Genomic DNA, 17,637 nt, shown 5'->3' with positions numbered 1-17,637 from the left:
CCAAGTTTGGTTCCCAGGACCCACGTTGTGGGTAACAACCATTGGTAACTCCACTTCCAGGAGATCTGACACCCTCTTCTGCCCTCCACAGGCATTATACACATGGCACACTTACATGTAGTCTAAATTTTTTTAAAACAAGAAGCATTGAAATTTTCACAAAATACTAGGCCATCTAAGAAAATGAATGAAAATCTATGCCTTGTGTAGTTACAAGCAAAAAACACAGCAGGACAGTATGAAATGATAATGATTAAGGCAACAATGAAGTTTGGCTGATAAATGCTTTTTTGATGGTCAACTCTTTAGGATTAAAGAACACATCAAGGCAAGAGAAAGTAACATGATCAAATGGTGACTATCAAATATAGGAAATGGGGTATATATTATGAATTAATATACTAGTTTTTTTTTAAGATATTTCACAGAAAATTAAAGTGGACAGATTTCAGACTTTTCAGCTAGTAACTTATCTCCCTAACTTACGTATATTAAAGAATTATGATAGTCTTACTAACTTTAATTGAAACTGCAGAGTAGATTTAAAATGAATCCTGGCTCACTGAAAAAGAGGGTGAGGTGACTTTAGTCTTGCTGTTTTTCCTTTACGTAAGAAATAGAGTGGAGTAGGACTGGAGACATGGCTCAGTAGATGAAGAACTTCTCTTACAACTATGAGGACTAGAATTCATATCTCCACAACCAATGTAAATGCTGGTTGGTGGCAAGCTGCCTCGGGGTTGAATTGAGAGACGCTGCTTTAATAAATAAGGTGGAAAACAATTAAGGAAGACCCCTGGCGTCAGCTTTGGGCCTCCATATGCACCCACAGACACATTCATATACACCCTTCACACAGTGCACTCACACACACACACACACACACAGATACACAAATGTGGTGCCTACACAGATGGATGAGAGAAAAGAAAGTGAATTGGAAATGCGATTCTTTTTTTTTTTTTTTCTGTGTATGAGAGTATTGCCTGCATGTATGTAAGTGTACCTGTGTCATGAAATGCCCACAGAAGTCATAAAGAGGGCATTGAGTTCTCCTGGAACTGAGGTTATAGATTTTTAGCCACCTATGGGTGCTGGGAATTGAACCTGGGTCTTCTGCGAGAGCAGCCAGCGCTCTTAACCACTGAGGCACTCAAGATTCTTTTAAAGCATACAGATTTTGACCACACAGAGTTGAGGTCAAAATTCAATAGTCCATGTTCATATTTTACTTAGAAACAATTCATAGAGGACTGAAGTGATGCATTTATCTGTCTGTCCTCCTTCACTTACTTGTTTAACCAGATTAGCTGTCACTTTAGATTTCATTCTTTCTTTTTATTTGGTGGAAATCTACAAAAAGCCAGTAGGTATAGATTTATAAATGCTAGATGCATGACTGTATGGATAAAGGGAGGAATGAAATTAATAGCCATTTGTACCATATTTTCCAAGCTGAGGGGCCCTTTTCTACATTTAGCAGATGTGCCATATAAAAGAGAAAGAAAGGATACAGTTCTTTACCTACATGATTTTTGGAAATACTTAAAGAGATTACTTCCTTTGGCAAATTCTCACCCCTTTAGCATTTTGTTGTGATTGCCTTAAAGGATGTTATAAAATTAGATACTTCTTATGACATCCTGGAATTAATATTTCTTAACTTTAATCCCAAGATTATTGTGCTTCCTCTTTTTGAAAACTAAATTGTTATAGAAATTGGAAGCTTCTGTTATATATAAATAAAAACCTGAAAATTTAAGAGTTGATAGAGTTAGCATTATAAAACAACAACAGAATGAGTCATGTCAAACTTAATGTGGTATCAAAGAAGAAAGGGATGTTGGGACCTACCAAATTATTCATTTATTCATTCACGTTTCAATGATACTGATGAAATCACATGTAATAGAATCTCTGCTATTATTAAGAGAAATTCAAACCACAGGAAAGTTGATAGATAGTCAAAATGTTTATTGATTTTTCTCCCTGACTGTACTTTTAGCAGAACAAGCTAAAGTGGCATTAAACAAGAATTTTTTTTTAATTATAATTTTGGGTTTTGAATTTGGCAAGAGCTTTTCTGTGAAACACTTGTGCCTTCTTAAAGTAAATATAGTGCTACTGTGACAGCAGGAAGATAGATGCTATCAGCATTTTAGCAGAGATTAAGGTGAAACTTATCTAGAACAGAAGCCTGAGGAGAAAAAAAAAAAAAAATCAGTGTAACTACCATGGTTACTCAACCAGATACAGGAAATAGGTGATATTTCCTCAAACCAGGCCATAAAGACCATTTAAGTACTCTTGCAGGATTTTCACCTTTCTGCAAGTTTGCGAAATGTCTCATTCAAGGAAAAATGCCCTGTTGAGAATTTCTGACTTACTTTGCCTTCCTAGTTGTAGTAGAAGCAACAGAGACAGCCAGCCCCTCTGAAAGTGATTACAACCAACAGGTTTAACAGCTAGTGAGATTGAGGCAACTAGGCTCTTAGTTAAATAAATTTGCCATCTGACAGTTAATTACCTAAGGAAGAAGGTGCTAAGAGCAGTGACTCATAGATTCTTGTTTTAGACAAACTCAAATTCAGAACTATGAAGAGAAGTAGATGAATTCCTGTATACTTGAAAGGAATGGGAGCTCTCTAAAAATGAATTCTGAAACCTGTAGATGATTCTAAGGAGTTTGAAGATGTACTCCTAGAGTTTTAAAGAACTTGGAGAAAAAAAAATAGAGAAAGTTTAAAACTAACAATCATCTCAGAAATTGATTATGCTTTTATGACTAGTAACAAGTTAAAGAGCAGAATAACACATTGACAAGCATACAAAGCTAATAAAAGAACCTTTAAAGGGTAGCCTTTGAATATAAGAAATTGCTTAGACCCAGGATTTGGAGAGAGGGACATGTGGAATAAACTAGTCTTGCCATAGAAAATAGAGAATTCTTTAATGTTCTCAGAGAAATGTGATGATAACGTGTGTTCATGATTCAAATTCCCAAATAATGTTGATTGCTAAAGGCAAGTCTTCATCTCCTTTTAAGATTATTGAGTTCTTGTTCAAAATGTGAACAAGAATATGATATGTACCCAATATCAACAATAGAATAACACAAGTGCAGAGAATGCTGCTTACTCATACCCCACATCTCATAGTCCAAACTTTACTACACTGACAGTCAGTACTCTAAGTCACATAAGTTCACATGTCATCTAGGATAGTATTATAGGAAACTCAAAACAAGAAGGCAAGGAAGAGTGATTTAAGGATTTTAGAATCAGATTTAGAAAGAGGCAAGGAAGAGTGATTTAAGGATTTTAGAATCAGATTTAGAAAGAATTTTGTGCTTAAAAATACTGTAGGTAAAGACAAGATTAAGGCCATCGTCTTTCATAAAATAAATAATAAAACTTGGTTCATTAAAGGGATGGTACTAATAAGTGGGTTTTGCTTGAAGTGTAGGCTACTGGAGAAGTTAACACTGAATGAGTTGTTCTTAGCAGAGGTTAGAGTCACTCTCTCCTTTCCTTGAACTGACCTTTTGCTAAGTAAAACGCTCTGCCTCTTTCAGTAAAGCAAATAATTTTACTCAATTCTCTGGATCCTTCCAAGTTTTCTTATTTTAAAATTATCACATCATTCTTTGTTTTAATTAAGTTATATAATTTGTTTTAGCAAGGAAGAAATCAGCATGCTATGTTAAATACAATTAGTTCCTGTCTAAAGAGGTGGTCGTATGGCATTAATAAATTTCAGAGTAGATACAAACATTTTCTGAAGATTATATTTTATACTCAATAAACAGTACATTTGCATGTTTTAGTCACAAACATTGACATACATTTATATTCACAAATATTGCATCTCCAGCTAACAATTTTTATTTATTATTGTAGATCATACCTCACTCCTGTTAGGGATGAAGAATCTGAATCTCAAAGAAAAGCAAGATCTAGACAAGCAAGGCAGTCTAGAAGGTCAACACAGGTATATGTAATACAGATAATATATAAGACATGCATTATTAATAAATTGCTATTTTTTTTAATCCTCCATTCCTAATTTGGTGTCAGGCACAGAGCAGTGATGTTAAAATTAGTCATATGATGCCTTATAATTATCAGAATCCTATGATTTTTTAGGGGTAAAGGAGTGGAGAATAGGCCTAGACTTTGGTATAACAGGTAATGGGCAGAAAAGAGAACATTGTTTCTTAGGCTAGTTACTATCTTATTTCCTACTTTCATTCTAGTTATGATAGGTGTCTTTCTGTCTTTCCAGCCATTGAGGAGATTCGTAGTACAGATTCAGCTGTTTGAACCTTGCTATTGCTTAGCTTTCAAAGCAAACTGTGTGTTGGGTCTTAAGCTACTTTTTCCACCAAACCTGTTCTTGATGGTTTGACCTGATAAAATTACTTATTCAAAAATGTTTTAAACCATAACAGGTAATGTTTGTGAAAATTAATACATTATAGTATTATTACATTATATAATACAGATTAGTATTATGTAAATAGTATTTTAAACATCTTAACTCTTTGAAAATTTATATTTAGAAGGTATTTGCATCTCTATTATTATTTTGTTAGTTTTTGAATATAGAAGCAATTTCTTATCCATAATTAGAACTTGCTCACACCCTATCTTTGTTCTTACACATTCTTCATAAAATGAATATGATTTGCTGCATACAAATTAATTTCACAAATTCCAAACACTCATGTTGAATTTTTAATACATTTATTTTTGATATATCAATTTAAAAGTATTCTTTTGAAAAAGCTTTAATATCTTATAATTTATGCCCTTTTTTGTGCAGGGAGTGACACTGACTGATCTTCAGGAAGCTGAAAAAACTATAGGAAGAAGTCGCTCTACCAGAACCAGAGAACAAGAAAATGAAGAAAAAGAAAAAGAGGAAAAAGAGAAACAGGATAAAGAAAAACAGGAAGAAAAGAAGGAGTTGGAAACATCTAGAGATGATGAATATAAACAAAAGTACTCCAGAACATATGATGAGGTAGTATTGTGTCAGGAGCACAGCTGGGGCAGATGCATGTGTACTTTCTATAATTCTTAAATACATAAGAGATGAGTGTACCAACAAACAATATATGAAATATAAGAAAGGATTTTGGCTGGAATTCTGACTTGCTTTGGCATGATTAGAACATTGCTTTTCCTTTTATATAATTTTCATATGGTTTTTACCTAATATTTCAAGTGAGTTTTAATTTTAATGTTTCACAGACATATGCACGTTACAGACCAGTATCAACATCAAGCTCAACCACAACATCCTCTTCACTTTCTACTATAAGCAGTTCACTCTATGCTTCAAGTCAGCTAAACAGGCCAAATAGTCTTGTAGGTATAACTTCTGCCTATTCCCGAGGATTAACAAAGGAAAATGAACGAGGTAAGTTGTCCAGATTTTTAAAACACTTTGTATCTTTCAAATAATCCTTTGAGTTGATTTTCTAATTTATAGTGCAGCTAAAAAAGAATGTCTTAAACTGCTTTACTTAGCAGAAACAGAAAGAACAGAAGGTTGAAAATGAGAAAGTAGAAAACACAGTGATAGGGTATATGTTGAATAAATACTCTTTTAACCTAACACTTTGGGAAAGTCTTTCTTTTGTCCACTTATTAAGTCGGTGTAAAAGAACTGGTGGGTGACTGTTCCTAAGAGTGGTTTGTTAGTTGTAGCACTTTTCAGGTGCATTAATCTTTGCCTACTGAGTGTATATAATATTCTTTAAGTGTTTTTGTGAAATTGTTTTAAATTAAAATCATTTAACACATATAATGCCCTTGCTGAAATAAGATTTGTATACTTGAAAAGTAGATTTCTTGGAACTAGAGAGAGTGCCCAGCAGTTAAGAGCACTGGCCACTCTTACAGAGGTCCTGGGTTCAGTTCCCAGCACCCACATAGCAGCTAAGAACTATCTGTAACTCGAGTTCCAGGGGATCTGACACCCTCTTCTGACCTTGCAGGCATTGCACAACCCAGGTGCACTTAACATACATGCAGACAATATTCTCAAATTAGAATTCAAATAATAATATGTAAAATGCTTTTAAAAAAAAAAGAGAAATAGATTTCTTTTTCAGCTATATGTTGGCACATTAATGTTGCTATGAATTATCATTTCCTGTTTGATAAACTATATTATAGTAAATTCCGAGTTGATGTAATAAATGAATACTAGATAAAATTATTCCTCATTACAGACATTTTAGATGTTAGAAAACTAAATCTCATGATAATATGAGTAATCATAAAGGATAAACTTAAGAAAATTATGTTTTGCTCAGTTTCCAGCTAGACTTTCTTTTGTTGGTCATTTGTAATACTTAGTTCTTTGAAATGCTGTTTGTGAAGTCCAAATTTGCTTGTGAAAGTTTTGAGCCAACATTTAAGTTTAGGGACAGTCACGTAAAAGTTCATATTCAGTGCTTAAGAGCACTGGCTACTCTTGTAGAGGACCCAGATTTGGTTCCCAGCACCAACATGGCAGCTAACAACTGCCAGTAACTCCAGTTCCAGGGATCAGCACCCTCTTCTGGCCTCTTCAGGCATTGCGTGTTCGAGTGCACTTACAGGCAGGCAAAGCACAACATACACATAAAATATAAATAAAAAAATTTTTTGAAAAAAATTTTTAAGAGCTCTAGGTCAGTGGTAAAGCACTTGTTTATTATGTGCACTGCAAAAAGATTAAAATATACAGTTTTTCTGAATTCTTGACTGTTAACGGTTGGCTGATGCCAAGTAGTATCAACCCCACCCACCCTACTCCATCCCTCTGGATGCCTTCCTGGCCCATTTTACCCATTTATATTACCTAAATAGCCAATATAGGCTTTGGAGTTTCAGATATTTGCACTACCCTAATTCTGTAAACCAACTCTCTTGGTGCTATAACTTTGGGGTGCCTTTTGCTATCCTTCTTTGTTAATGCCATAGTAGTCTTTTAAAAGGCATTTGTGTTGTATATACATCTACTTTTTAGCATATTCAAAAGTTCTAATTTTCTTAGAGTATATAAACCTGAAGGTGTTTGTAAAGAGGAAACAGAAATCTTAATATTAACATGTTTATGTTGATTTCTTTTGAATTAAAAAATAAGAGCAGGGTGTGGTGGCGCACACCTTTAATCCCAGCATTTGGGAGGCAGAGGCAGGCGGATCTTTGTGAGTTCAAGGCCAGCCTGGTCTACGTAGTGAGTTCCAGGACAGCTGGGGCTACAGGGAGACCCTGTCTCAAAAAGATGAAAGGAAAAAAAAAAAAAAAAGATAATTTTCCAGAAGGAAAAAATTTCCCCTTAGAATAGAAATGAAGTGACTGAGCTGGGCATGTTGGCACACACCTTTAATCCCAGCACTTAGATGGCAGATCTAGACCAGTCTGGTTGACATAGCAAGTTCCCAGACCACTTGGGGCTACAGGGAGACTCTGTCTTTAAAACAAAACAAAAACCCAGAAATGAAGTGACATGTATTACTGGTAAGTTATGTCTCACAGTAGTAGAAGCAGCAACTGATACATGATTTCTACTATCTGTCCCATCCACCTTTGGTTTCTGTTTGCTTGCTTGCTTCTTATATTATTAGATCTGAGTGTAACCACCTTGCTATCACACATTAGTACCCAAAGCCCTGTACTTGTATAGATGATCATTAAAAACATGTCTTAATGGGAGATTGAGATGCATATTTATATCAAGTATACAGGAGTACTATAAGAAGCAAAAGTTAATTCTAACTGGAGAAATTTAGGCTTTCATGAAGAAAGGGGCTAACTGAATTTTTTTTTAATTTTTTATATTCATCTGTTTTGTGTGTGCACATGCATTTGCACATCTATAACAGGGTGTGTCTGTGGAGGTCACAAAACAGCTTGCCACCATATGGGTCTCAGGAATCAAACCCAGCTTATCTGACATGGCAGCAATTACCTTTACACACTAAACCATGTAGTCGGCCATCTGTCCAGAATTGTTTTTTGTTGTTGCTATTGTTTTAATTAATTAGACTCACAAAACAGCTTGCCACCATATGGGTCTCAGGAATCAAACCCAGCTTATCTGACATGGCAGCCATCTGTCCAGAATTGTTTTTTGTTGTTGCTATTGTTTTAATTAATTAGACTCTTTTTGACATATACCTTTTTAAACATTGTCAAGTTAAATTGAGATCATGTGGTAATCCATAACAGAGGGAGAAAAAAAAGAAGAGGAGAAAGAAGGTGAAGATAAGTCACAGCCTAAGTCAATCAGAGAACGACGGCGACCAAGAGAAAAAAGAAGATCTACAGGAGTTTCTTTTTGGACACAAGATGTGAGAACCTTTTTAAAATACTTGATTAATATACTTAGTGTTTCCAAGTGTACATGCTAATAATTTTTTTTAAGTCATCACTGTAGTTTACTACAGGTATTTTTTTTTATGTTATTTGTAAATGTGGTTACCAAGTTGGGTGTGGGGGTGTGTGTGTGTTTTACTTGAAAGCAGGAGTTCTGTTTCAGGTTTGGAATGAAAATTAGAATGGCTACTGGTCACAGTACTTAAATTATTTTAGAATGGGTACTAGTCATTTTATCTTAGATTTTCTTCAAAGAAAGGTGCCTTACATGTAGTCTAATTTTCACAAATACATTATAGCTTCCCATAACAGTGGGTAAAAGCAGTGCTTTACTTACCAGATTATAACAGTCGTATGAAAAGGAAATTTTTTTCAGCCTAGGAATGTAGCTCAGTCCTAAAGTACTTGCCTAGCATGCACAAGGTCATAGGTTCAATTCAAATAAGGAAATTTATTTTTTCTAGATCCCCAATTGTATGTCTAATAGTCCTGTTTATGTACAAGTGGAAGAATTGTGCGGTGGCAGTTATTGTGCAGTTTATACTGGTTTAATATGACCCATATCTGTACAAGATAAACACTTTGTGTTTTATGTAGCCTTTTGGTATTTTTCCATTTTTATCAAAGAAACATTCTTTTTTATTTCCAATGCTGAGGGTCAAACCAGAACTTCATGCATTATAAGCAAGCCAAGTGCTCTATCAATGAGTTACATCCATATTCTAAAAAACCCTTTTATTGAAGTATGGCATTTATGCAGAAACATAATTCATAAATGTATAATTATTTAGCATGAAATGACAAGGCAGAGTCCCCATATCCTTACTCTCACTTTATCATCTTCATTTACAAAGGCAGTCAACATCCTGATTTCTTTTTTTTTAATGTTTTATTTATTATTTTTATTTTATGTGTATAAATGTCTTGCCTGCATATATGTAGGTACACCCATGTTGTGCAGTGCTGCCTGTGGAAGCCAGAAGAGGGCGTCTGATCCCTTAGAGTTGGACTTACGAACAGTTGTCAGCCACCATGTGGGTGCTGGAAATTAAACCCTTGTCTTCTGTAAGGACAGCCAGTGACCAGTATCCTGATTTCTAACACCATAGTTAATTATACCTGTTTGGGAAGGGCATTTGAATACAACTGTATTGGTTTTCAAATAGATCCATGCTGTTATGTATAGCAGTACATTTACTTTCTTCACTATAAAAAATTTTTGGTCTCAATTTAAATTGTATCCATTCCATTGAAAAAAATAGAAGATCATATTAATACTGTAATTACATGTACTGCAAATAATATTGGAATATACACTTAAAGCCTATAGAAAGCTAAGATACATATGAAGATAGTAACAAATTTTCGAATAATGTTAAATGAAGTTGAAAAGTTTAAATAGCTTTACATTTTCTAATGTGTATAAAGTACTTATGTGTATAACACTTGTGGGATTGAGAATATGTGTGGCCGTTAACAAAAAGAGGAACTTAAAATGCAGGTAGAGGGGCTGGAGAGATGGCCCAATGGTTAAGAGCAATGGATGCTCTTGCAGAGGACCCAGGTTCAATTTCCAGCACCTGCATAGCGGCTAACAGCCATCTGTAACTCCAGTTCCAGGGGATCTGATGCCCTCTTCTAACCTCCTTGGGTATTGCATGACAGGGATGCACTTACAATACATTGAGGCAAAACACTCATACACACAAAATAAAAATAATAAATATTTAAAATCTAGGTAGAACTTAAGGTTCATAAAGCCAAAATCAGTTTTCATTGAAATAGTCATATAAGAAGCATAACTTAAAGTTTCTGAAATAAAGGCAGAAACAAAAAATAAATATGAATGAAAACAATTTTTTAAGTTTTAAAGGAAGGTGAAAATAATACATAAATGATAAGGAGAAATAAGAACAAAATGAGTTTCTTTTTTAAAGTTTGTTTCTTTTTTAATTTTTGATATAGAAACACTCAAACATATACAGAAGTTAAAAAATAGTAAAATGATTCCTCCTTAGTATCTGTTGCTTCCCTGGTCTTAGTTGTTGGTGTCTCGTATATACCAGCTGTGGTTTGTGGTTATATCCTTATAGCTAACTGGTTTGACTGGTAACTGAATAGTCATGCATTATTATTGGTTATTTCTCTTAAAGTCTCTTTTAATTGGTAGCACTCTCCTTCCATCTTTTTTTTTTTCTTTTTTCAGTTACTTTTGGAAGAACTAGGCTATCCTATCCCTTAAGTACAACTTAACACATTCCTTTGTTTTTTCTATTTTAATAAATTGGTAGGCAGGACTTAGCAAATTGATCGGTTTCTGATACAGTATTCTTTGGCAACATATTTTATTCCTCCATCAGAAAAATCCTAATGTCTGTTTTTAATTGATTGCCTAGTAATATTTTTAATAACAGTAAAATTCTTATCACCCTAACATTTAATAACATTTATTGCTTAAAATTATAATCTTCTTAACAACTCATGTATTAGGAATTCTAAGCCAAACTTTTTTTATTTTTCCTCAATTTTATTGAGACTAGTTCTTCCTTCAAGAGTCCATGGTCTGGAGTCATATACTTTACTTGCATTATAACAGTCTTTCCTTGGGTCCATTTTGGTAGTACCCATGTTTTTTACTTGAGTCAGAGTAATGGAATTATAATCACCTATGAAAGCACAGGGTTCAAGACAGATCATGACATGGAATTAATAATACAGTAACAGCATCTTTGATTTCTCCTATTAACTTATTAACCTGACGTATCACTTTTGGTATTTATCAAAATCATAGCGTTTATAAAATTTTTCTAAACCTTGGAAAAGTTCTGTAAAATTTAAATCTTCACTTTTGAGTGAAGTAATTAAGGCTTAAAATGTTTAAAATAATTTGTCTTAAATCATAACAGCTCAATATAACTATATTCATGTGAGCTAAGGGAACCTGAGCTGGGTATTCTTCAATGTAAATTTCCCTTTTTTAGTCCTGTAGGTCTTAAATACTTGTTGAAATATTCAAAAATGTTCCATAAGCTAAGATTTCAGATTTTCACTTTTCTATGACCTTGATTTTTCTATTTCACATGCTCTAAACTTCAAACAAATTCTGTTTACATGAATAAAATGCTGATTGGGTATAATTTTCATTTTAGTGCCTAGATGAATTTTTTGTGTTTAATTTCTATGTTTTTAAATTACATTTTATTTATTAATTTGGGGGCTGTACACATGCCTGCCTTGGCAGATGTGGAATCAGAGGGCAATGTGCCTCCCGCTTCCAGCACTTGATTCCTAAGATACAGGCATTCCCCACCATGTCTGGAAAGAGTCGGGGACAGAAGTATTCCATGCTAGTCAAGTATGCTACCAACAGAACTATGTCCCCAGGATCCCTCCTACATATGAATAGCCTCAAGCCATCCTCCTGCCTCAGTGCTCTGTGTAGCTGCCACAAAAGATGCCTGTCACAGTGTCCACCTCTTAAACTCCTTTAGTAATTCATAATTATGACAAGATATTTGTCACAAAGCCCTTTAACAAAGTTATTTTCAGCTCTCTCTCTCTCTCTCTTTCTCTATATATATATATATATATATATTTCTGTTTTTCTTTCCTTGTTTTAATTGAGTAACTAAATGGTCTGTTGACTATTGAACTATACACAGTAACATCTTCTCTCCCTGTGTTAAAACTCTAGTTTTCTCATGCTAAACTACACAGTGGATAAGTTTTCTTCACTATGTACACTATCCTACATCAGTTATTCTAGGCTTCTTTAAACACAGTAGGAAAATCCCACTCTGTTTTTCTTTCCTTGTTTTAATTGAGTAACTAAATGGTCTGTTGACTATTGAACTATACACAGTAACATCTTCTCTCCCTGTGTTAAAACTCTAGTTTTCTCATGCTAAACTACACAGTGGATAAGTTTTCTTCACTATGTACACTATCCTACATCAGTTATTCTAGGCTTCTTTAAACACAGTAGGAAAATCCCACTTAAAGTCTTGGATTAGGAATGTGATAGAACTCTAGACTAGTAAATATGAGACCCTAGCTTCAGTCCCTTGTACCAGTTTTGTTTTTTTCTTTAATCAAGTTTTTCTTTTGAGCCATATCATGGTGTATTTTTCCACAGAATCATTTTAAGTTAGAAAAGCCCAAAATAACTGTTTGAAATCTGTCTCTGCTTTCATAACATAATTTGATAATGTATTTTAGAGTGATGAAAATGAACAAGAACAACAATCAGATACAGAAGAGGGTGCCAATAAAAAAGAAACTCAGGTAAGTGGTATTACTTTAATATTCATAAGTTTAAAGATTACATTTTAGTTATGTCCAGTTAATTTGTTCATTAAAAACAGTTACTTCACACTGTTCCTGCTGGGGATAAGGTTTGAATGGTTGCTTGCTTCAGTTTTGGGTGGACTGAATAGAGGTGTAGGAATTGTTTTAGAGGTGAGAGAAGTAGTGGAGCTTTATTGATGTGCAGCAACTGTCAAAACTCACTAATGTGTATCTTGAAGTGGTTACTGTTTATTTTAACTTAACCTTCAGAGTTGAAAAAGGAAAGAAGGGTAAAAGAAGTACAACATTCCTCTGACCAGAGGAAAATACCTGAAGGATATTCAGAAGTAGAGAAATACAGAAGGAATAGGCTCAGATTTTATTTCTTAAGGTGACAAAGTTATTTTCTAGAGAATATACACATCTGACTTCCTTAACTTGTGTTTAGAAATTGTGTTTAGAAATATATACTCCAAAGAACTTTTCTATTCATCAGGTATGAATTTCTCAAAAATCTTCTGAAGAAGAGATTTTCCCCCCTCATTACTGATGAAGGGATTACGACAATTTTTGGTTGGGTTACAACTGTAGTTTCTTCACTGTTCTTTTCCTTTTATATACCTCTCCTTATTTCCTGTTGGCTATACAGAACTCTGTTCACATAGGAATTGAACTGTATAGTATAAATTAGTACTTCGTGGCCTGAAAAGCATTTTGATCATGTTAATGTTGTTTTCTTCATTTCAGACTTACTAGAGAGCAATTCCATTTCCTTAGGCTAGTAAGAGTCAGTAATATAAAGCAACAGAGAGCTGTGCTATGTGATTATGAACATTGCTTTTAAGTCCAAATATACCTATTTTGGCCCAAAAGATACTCTTTAGATAAATAAACAGTATAAGGAGTAAATTAACACTGAGACAAGATAGTTCCAGAGTTCAGTCCCTAAGAACCCACATGGCAGAAGGAGAGAACTGACTCCCAAAGGTTATCCTCTGACCGCCACATGTGTGCTATGGCATATGTGCTTTGGTTCTTGGTTCTTGTTTTGTGTTTTGGTTTGGTTTTTTGTTTTGTTGTGTGTTGAGACAGGTTCCACCTGTGAAGCCCTAGCTGGCCTGGAACTAACTCTAGACAGGGCTGGTCTCAAAACTTACAGAGCTCAATCTCTCTTTGTCTCTGAACTGCTGGGATTAAAGGCATGCTCGTCTGGCAATTTTTTTTTTAACTTTAATTTAAAAAACAAAAGAATACATATCAGAAAACTTAAGAAAATGTTCAGGCTTTTTACCTTAGTATCCCACTTTTAGAAATGTGTTCCCAAGGATGTAGATGAAGTATGTAAAGATAAATCTATAGAGTATACATCACAACATTGCTTTTAAAAGAAAAAATAGAAAACACCCTGTCTGTTGGTAGGAAATAGAACAACTAAAGTTCATGAGTGTAGATCCCTAATATGTGTGCTTGCAAAGATACTGTGTGTACCAGTGATTGCCTAAGGATTGGAAGAACAGATGGGGAAGTATAGAGGATGTTTGTATACTATATACGTTTATATGAACTCATTTATAGTAACCAAAAAATGTAAGAGGATATTTTTATTTTGGTTGAGATTTTTTAAGAATTTAAAAACAAATTATGTGTGCAAGTGTTTAGCCTGCATATATATAACTGCACCATTGTGTGCAGTGCTCTTGGAAGGCAGAAGAGGATGTTGGATCTTCTATAACTAGAGTTATGAACTGTTAGCCACCATATGGGTGCTGGGAACTCAACCTGGGTCCACCACTGTGTCATCTCTCCAACCCCAGAGCAAAAATATTTTTTAATTAGAGAAGTGTATGCTAAATGAAATAAACAAAGTGTGAGAAGACAAGTACTATATGATTGCACTTACTTAAGTGTCTAAAAGCATCAAACTCACAGAAAGCAGAATTGTGTTCCCCAGGACTAGGAGGAGATAGGAAGAGGGTGGGTATTTGGGTATTGAGTTGCATGGTACTGTGAACATATTTAATACTAATCACTCTACATTTAAAAATTATTTAGATAACAGATTTTACGGAGTTTTGGGGCCACAATTTAATTTCTTTTAAATCAGTGATAACACCATGGTTTTTAAACAGAATTTAAGTGATTTTTGACTGTTAAGAGTGTTCTTTTCTTTTTAAAATTCAAATCAGGACTTAAGAGCACTGGCTGCTCTTGCAGAGGACCCAGGTTCCATTCCCAGTATCCACATGGCAGTAACAACTGTCTGTAACTACAGTTCCAGGGGATCCGACGCCCTCTTCTGACCTCTGTGGGCATTTCATGAAATGGGTGTCCTTAGGTACATATAGGCAAAACAGTCGTACACATAAAATGAAAATAAATAAAATGTTCTTTTTAAAAAATAAAAGAAAGTAAAATTTGAATGAACGAACAAAACCAGTAAGAAATGTGGTATTTTCACTTGTCATGTACATGTTTTAGTTCATGTCTATGTATGTTACAGAATTTATTCTTTAAAAATATTGGGGGCTGGGGAGATGGCTCAGTGGTTAAGAACACTGGTTGTTCTTGCAGAAGACCCATGTTTGAATCCCAGCACCCATACGGCAGCTAACAACTGTCCCTAACTCCAGTCCCAGGAGATCCAATAGCCTCTTCTGACCTCCTTGGGCATTGCACAACACGGGTGCACTTACCTACATGCAGGCAATATTTTTTAAAAGTTAAATTTCTATAAAACTAATTAAACACTAATTAAAGTTAATTTTGTGAACGAAAATTGTACAGACTTTAGCAAACCTTTTTAAGTCTGAAAAAGATGTTAAATAGTCCTGAAGGAACCCAATCATTTTAGAGCATGCAAAATATAATGGGAAATTACAAATATCTGAACTCAAGTTTTTAACCATTTCTGAATAGCTATGTTACAGAAAATTGTAGATTCATTGAACATAGAAAAAGAACAAATTCAGGTAATCCCCCAAAACTTATATTGGTTCTAATAATATTTTTTTCCACTGGACCTAGTGGTTTACAGCTTTAATCCCAACACTTGGGATATAGAAACAGGAAGATCTCTGAGTTTCAGGCCAACCTTGACTAGATAGATACGGAGAGATTTTATTTATTTTAATAGCATAAAATGATATTCACTTGAAGTTGGGCATGGTAGCACATGCCATTAATCCCAGCACTTGGGAAGTAGAGGCAGGCAAAGTTCTATGATACAGAGACCAGCCTAATCTATAGTAAGTTCCAGGTGAGCTAGGGCTACGGGGAGACCCTGTCCCAAAAAATAAAAATAAAAAGTAAATTCATTTATTTGCCTCTTGTTTTATTTCATTTCATTAAAAATGAGAATGAACAAAATGGTTGCTTTGAAGTATCACAAAGTAAACTAGACATTTTTAAATGTAATTATATCACGGTCTCCTGCCAAGTGATAAGTAATGTATAGGTTTCTTAGTCTCTCTTTTTTCTTCTATTTTGAAAAATGTATTATGGTTTTGCAGAAAATCGTAGGTGTTTCCAGATGAAATTATATGGCTTTGTAGATGCAAAAAAATAGAGCAATTCTGTATTCTACTATTTCTCTAAAAACCATACTAAAATTAGAGTATGTGGTGAATAGATAAGTTGGTTCAATAATATAAAACATTGTTACATTAGATTTTCTTGATCAATTTCAATTAATAATTTAGTGAAAAAATAAATTTAATCTTATTTTTTTTCTTTCTAGACTGATTCCATTTCTAGGTATGTTTAATTTTTTTATTGATTTTTTTTCTTTTTTTACCCCTCATTTTTACCTAAAAATGTGTTGCTAGATACTTAGGGATTTTATAGGTTTATAGATTTAAGTAGACAATAAAAATCTAAACATTTATATGACCTGGACTGCCAAGCCTGACCACCTGAGTACAATGCCTAAGACCCATACAGTGGAAGGAGGGAATCGGCTGCTGCAGTTAGTTGTCCTCCGATCTAAATACATGCTCTGTGGCATGCAAGCATGCACACAAATCAATTTTTTTAAGTGTAATTGGATTTCTGTTTGATTAGATGACTTAATCACTGTTAATGGCTTTCTTTGTTAAGGGTTATACTTTTAGTTCACTGTTCATTATAAGAAGTTACTGTAAAAGAAGATTTCCCCCAAATAGTGATACTTTTTCTTAGGTTCTCCTCATGCTTCCTAAGTTACTTCATCATTGACACCTCTCCTAAGAAACTGATAAAAATCCACACTGGGCCAGAAATATAGCGAATTAAATATTCAACATCTCTTTTAGTTATGTATGCTTTAACTAAAAGAAAATAGAGAGCTGAACATACTTTCATGTCATCTAGCTCAGAATCACTTTGTCCTTTAATTTAATCTTGATCCATTTCTTTTGCCCACAGTTAGTGACCAAAACCCTTGTAAGGCTAAGAATAAATTTTACATACCGATAGTTTAATTGAGTTGAAATGTAGAAACAATAGCATTTATCAGAAAAGGTAAAAGGGGAAAGGTGCCTCAAGTGAAATGAATCATCAGCTATAAACTATGTTATCAGAGATGATAAAATGGGGGAGGGAAGTCATTTAAAACTTAAAATGATTTCGCATAGTATGAAACTAGATCTGAGTTTTAGATACAGAAATTAAGAATAACCTGTTTATGTATCACAAAAATTGGTAAGAGATTAGGGAAACTATTACCATTTGGGAATATCACATTAATATATTCTAGAATGTGTGTTAATGGAAATTGCCAAAGCCTGTAATAAAACTTTTGACTTTAAACTCATCTTTTGAAGATATGATAGCAGCTCTACATCATCCAGTGATCGGTATGATTCCTTGCTGGGTCGCTCTGGATCATATAGTTACTTAGAAGAAAGAAAACCTTACAGTAGCAGGCTAGAAAAGGACGACTCAACTGACTTCAAAAAGGTACTTGGGTTATTTAGTTTTTAAAATAAAAGTTATTTTT

General features: G+C 34.1%; 1 protein-coding gene across 4 annotated transcripts in view; it reads left to right on the top strand.

Annotated features, from left to right (window-relative positions):
• Window positions 1-17,637, top strand: part of Ppp1r12a (protein phosphatase 1 regulatory subunit 12A) — a gene marked incomplete in the record, with an annotated part of 154,718 nt that overhangs the window by 123,021 nt on the left and 14,060 nt on the right. For all 4 annotated transcript variants that reach the window (XM_008852112.3, XM_008852117.3, XM_008852103.3 and 1 more), the window contains 7 exon segments: window positions 3,900-3,990; window positions 4,825-5,025; window positions 5,256-5,424; window positions 8,229-8,350; window positions 12,594-12,659; window positions 16,399-16,415; window positions 17,462-17,597. In XM_008852112.3, coding sequence (XP_008850334.2) covers window positions 3,900-3,990; window positions 4,825-5,025; window positions 5,256-5,424; window positions 8,229-8,350; window positions 12,594-12,659; window positions 16,399-16,415; window positions 17,462-17,597 — 802 coding nt within the window.

The sequence above is a fragment of the Nannospalax galili genome, unplaced genomic scaffold (genome assembly GCF_000622305.1).
Source record: "Nannospalax galili isolate Female #2095 unplaced genomic scaffold, S.galili_v1.0 scaffold390, whole genome shotgun sequence".
Lineage (NCBI taxonomy): Eukaryota > Metazoa > Chordata > Mammalia > Rodentia > Spalacidae > Nannospalax > Nannospalax galili.
Note: the sequence above shows the minus strand (reverse complement) of the source record. Positions and strands in the feature narration are given on the sequence as shown.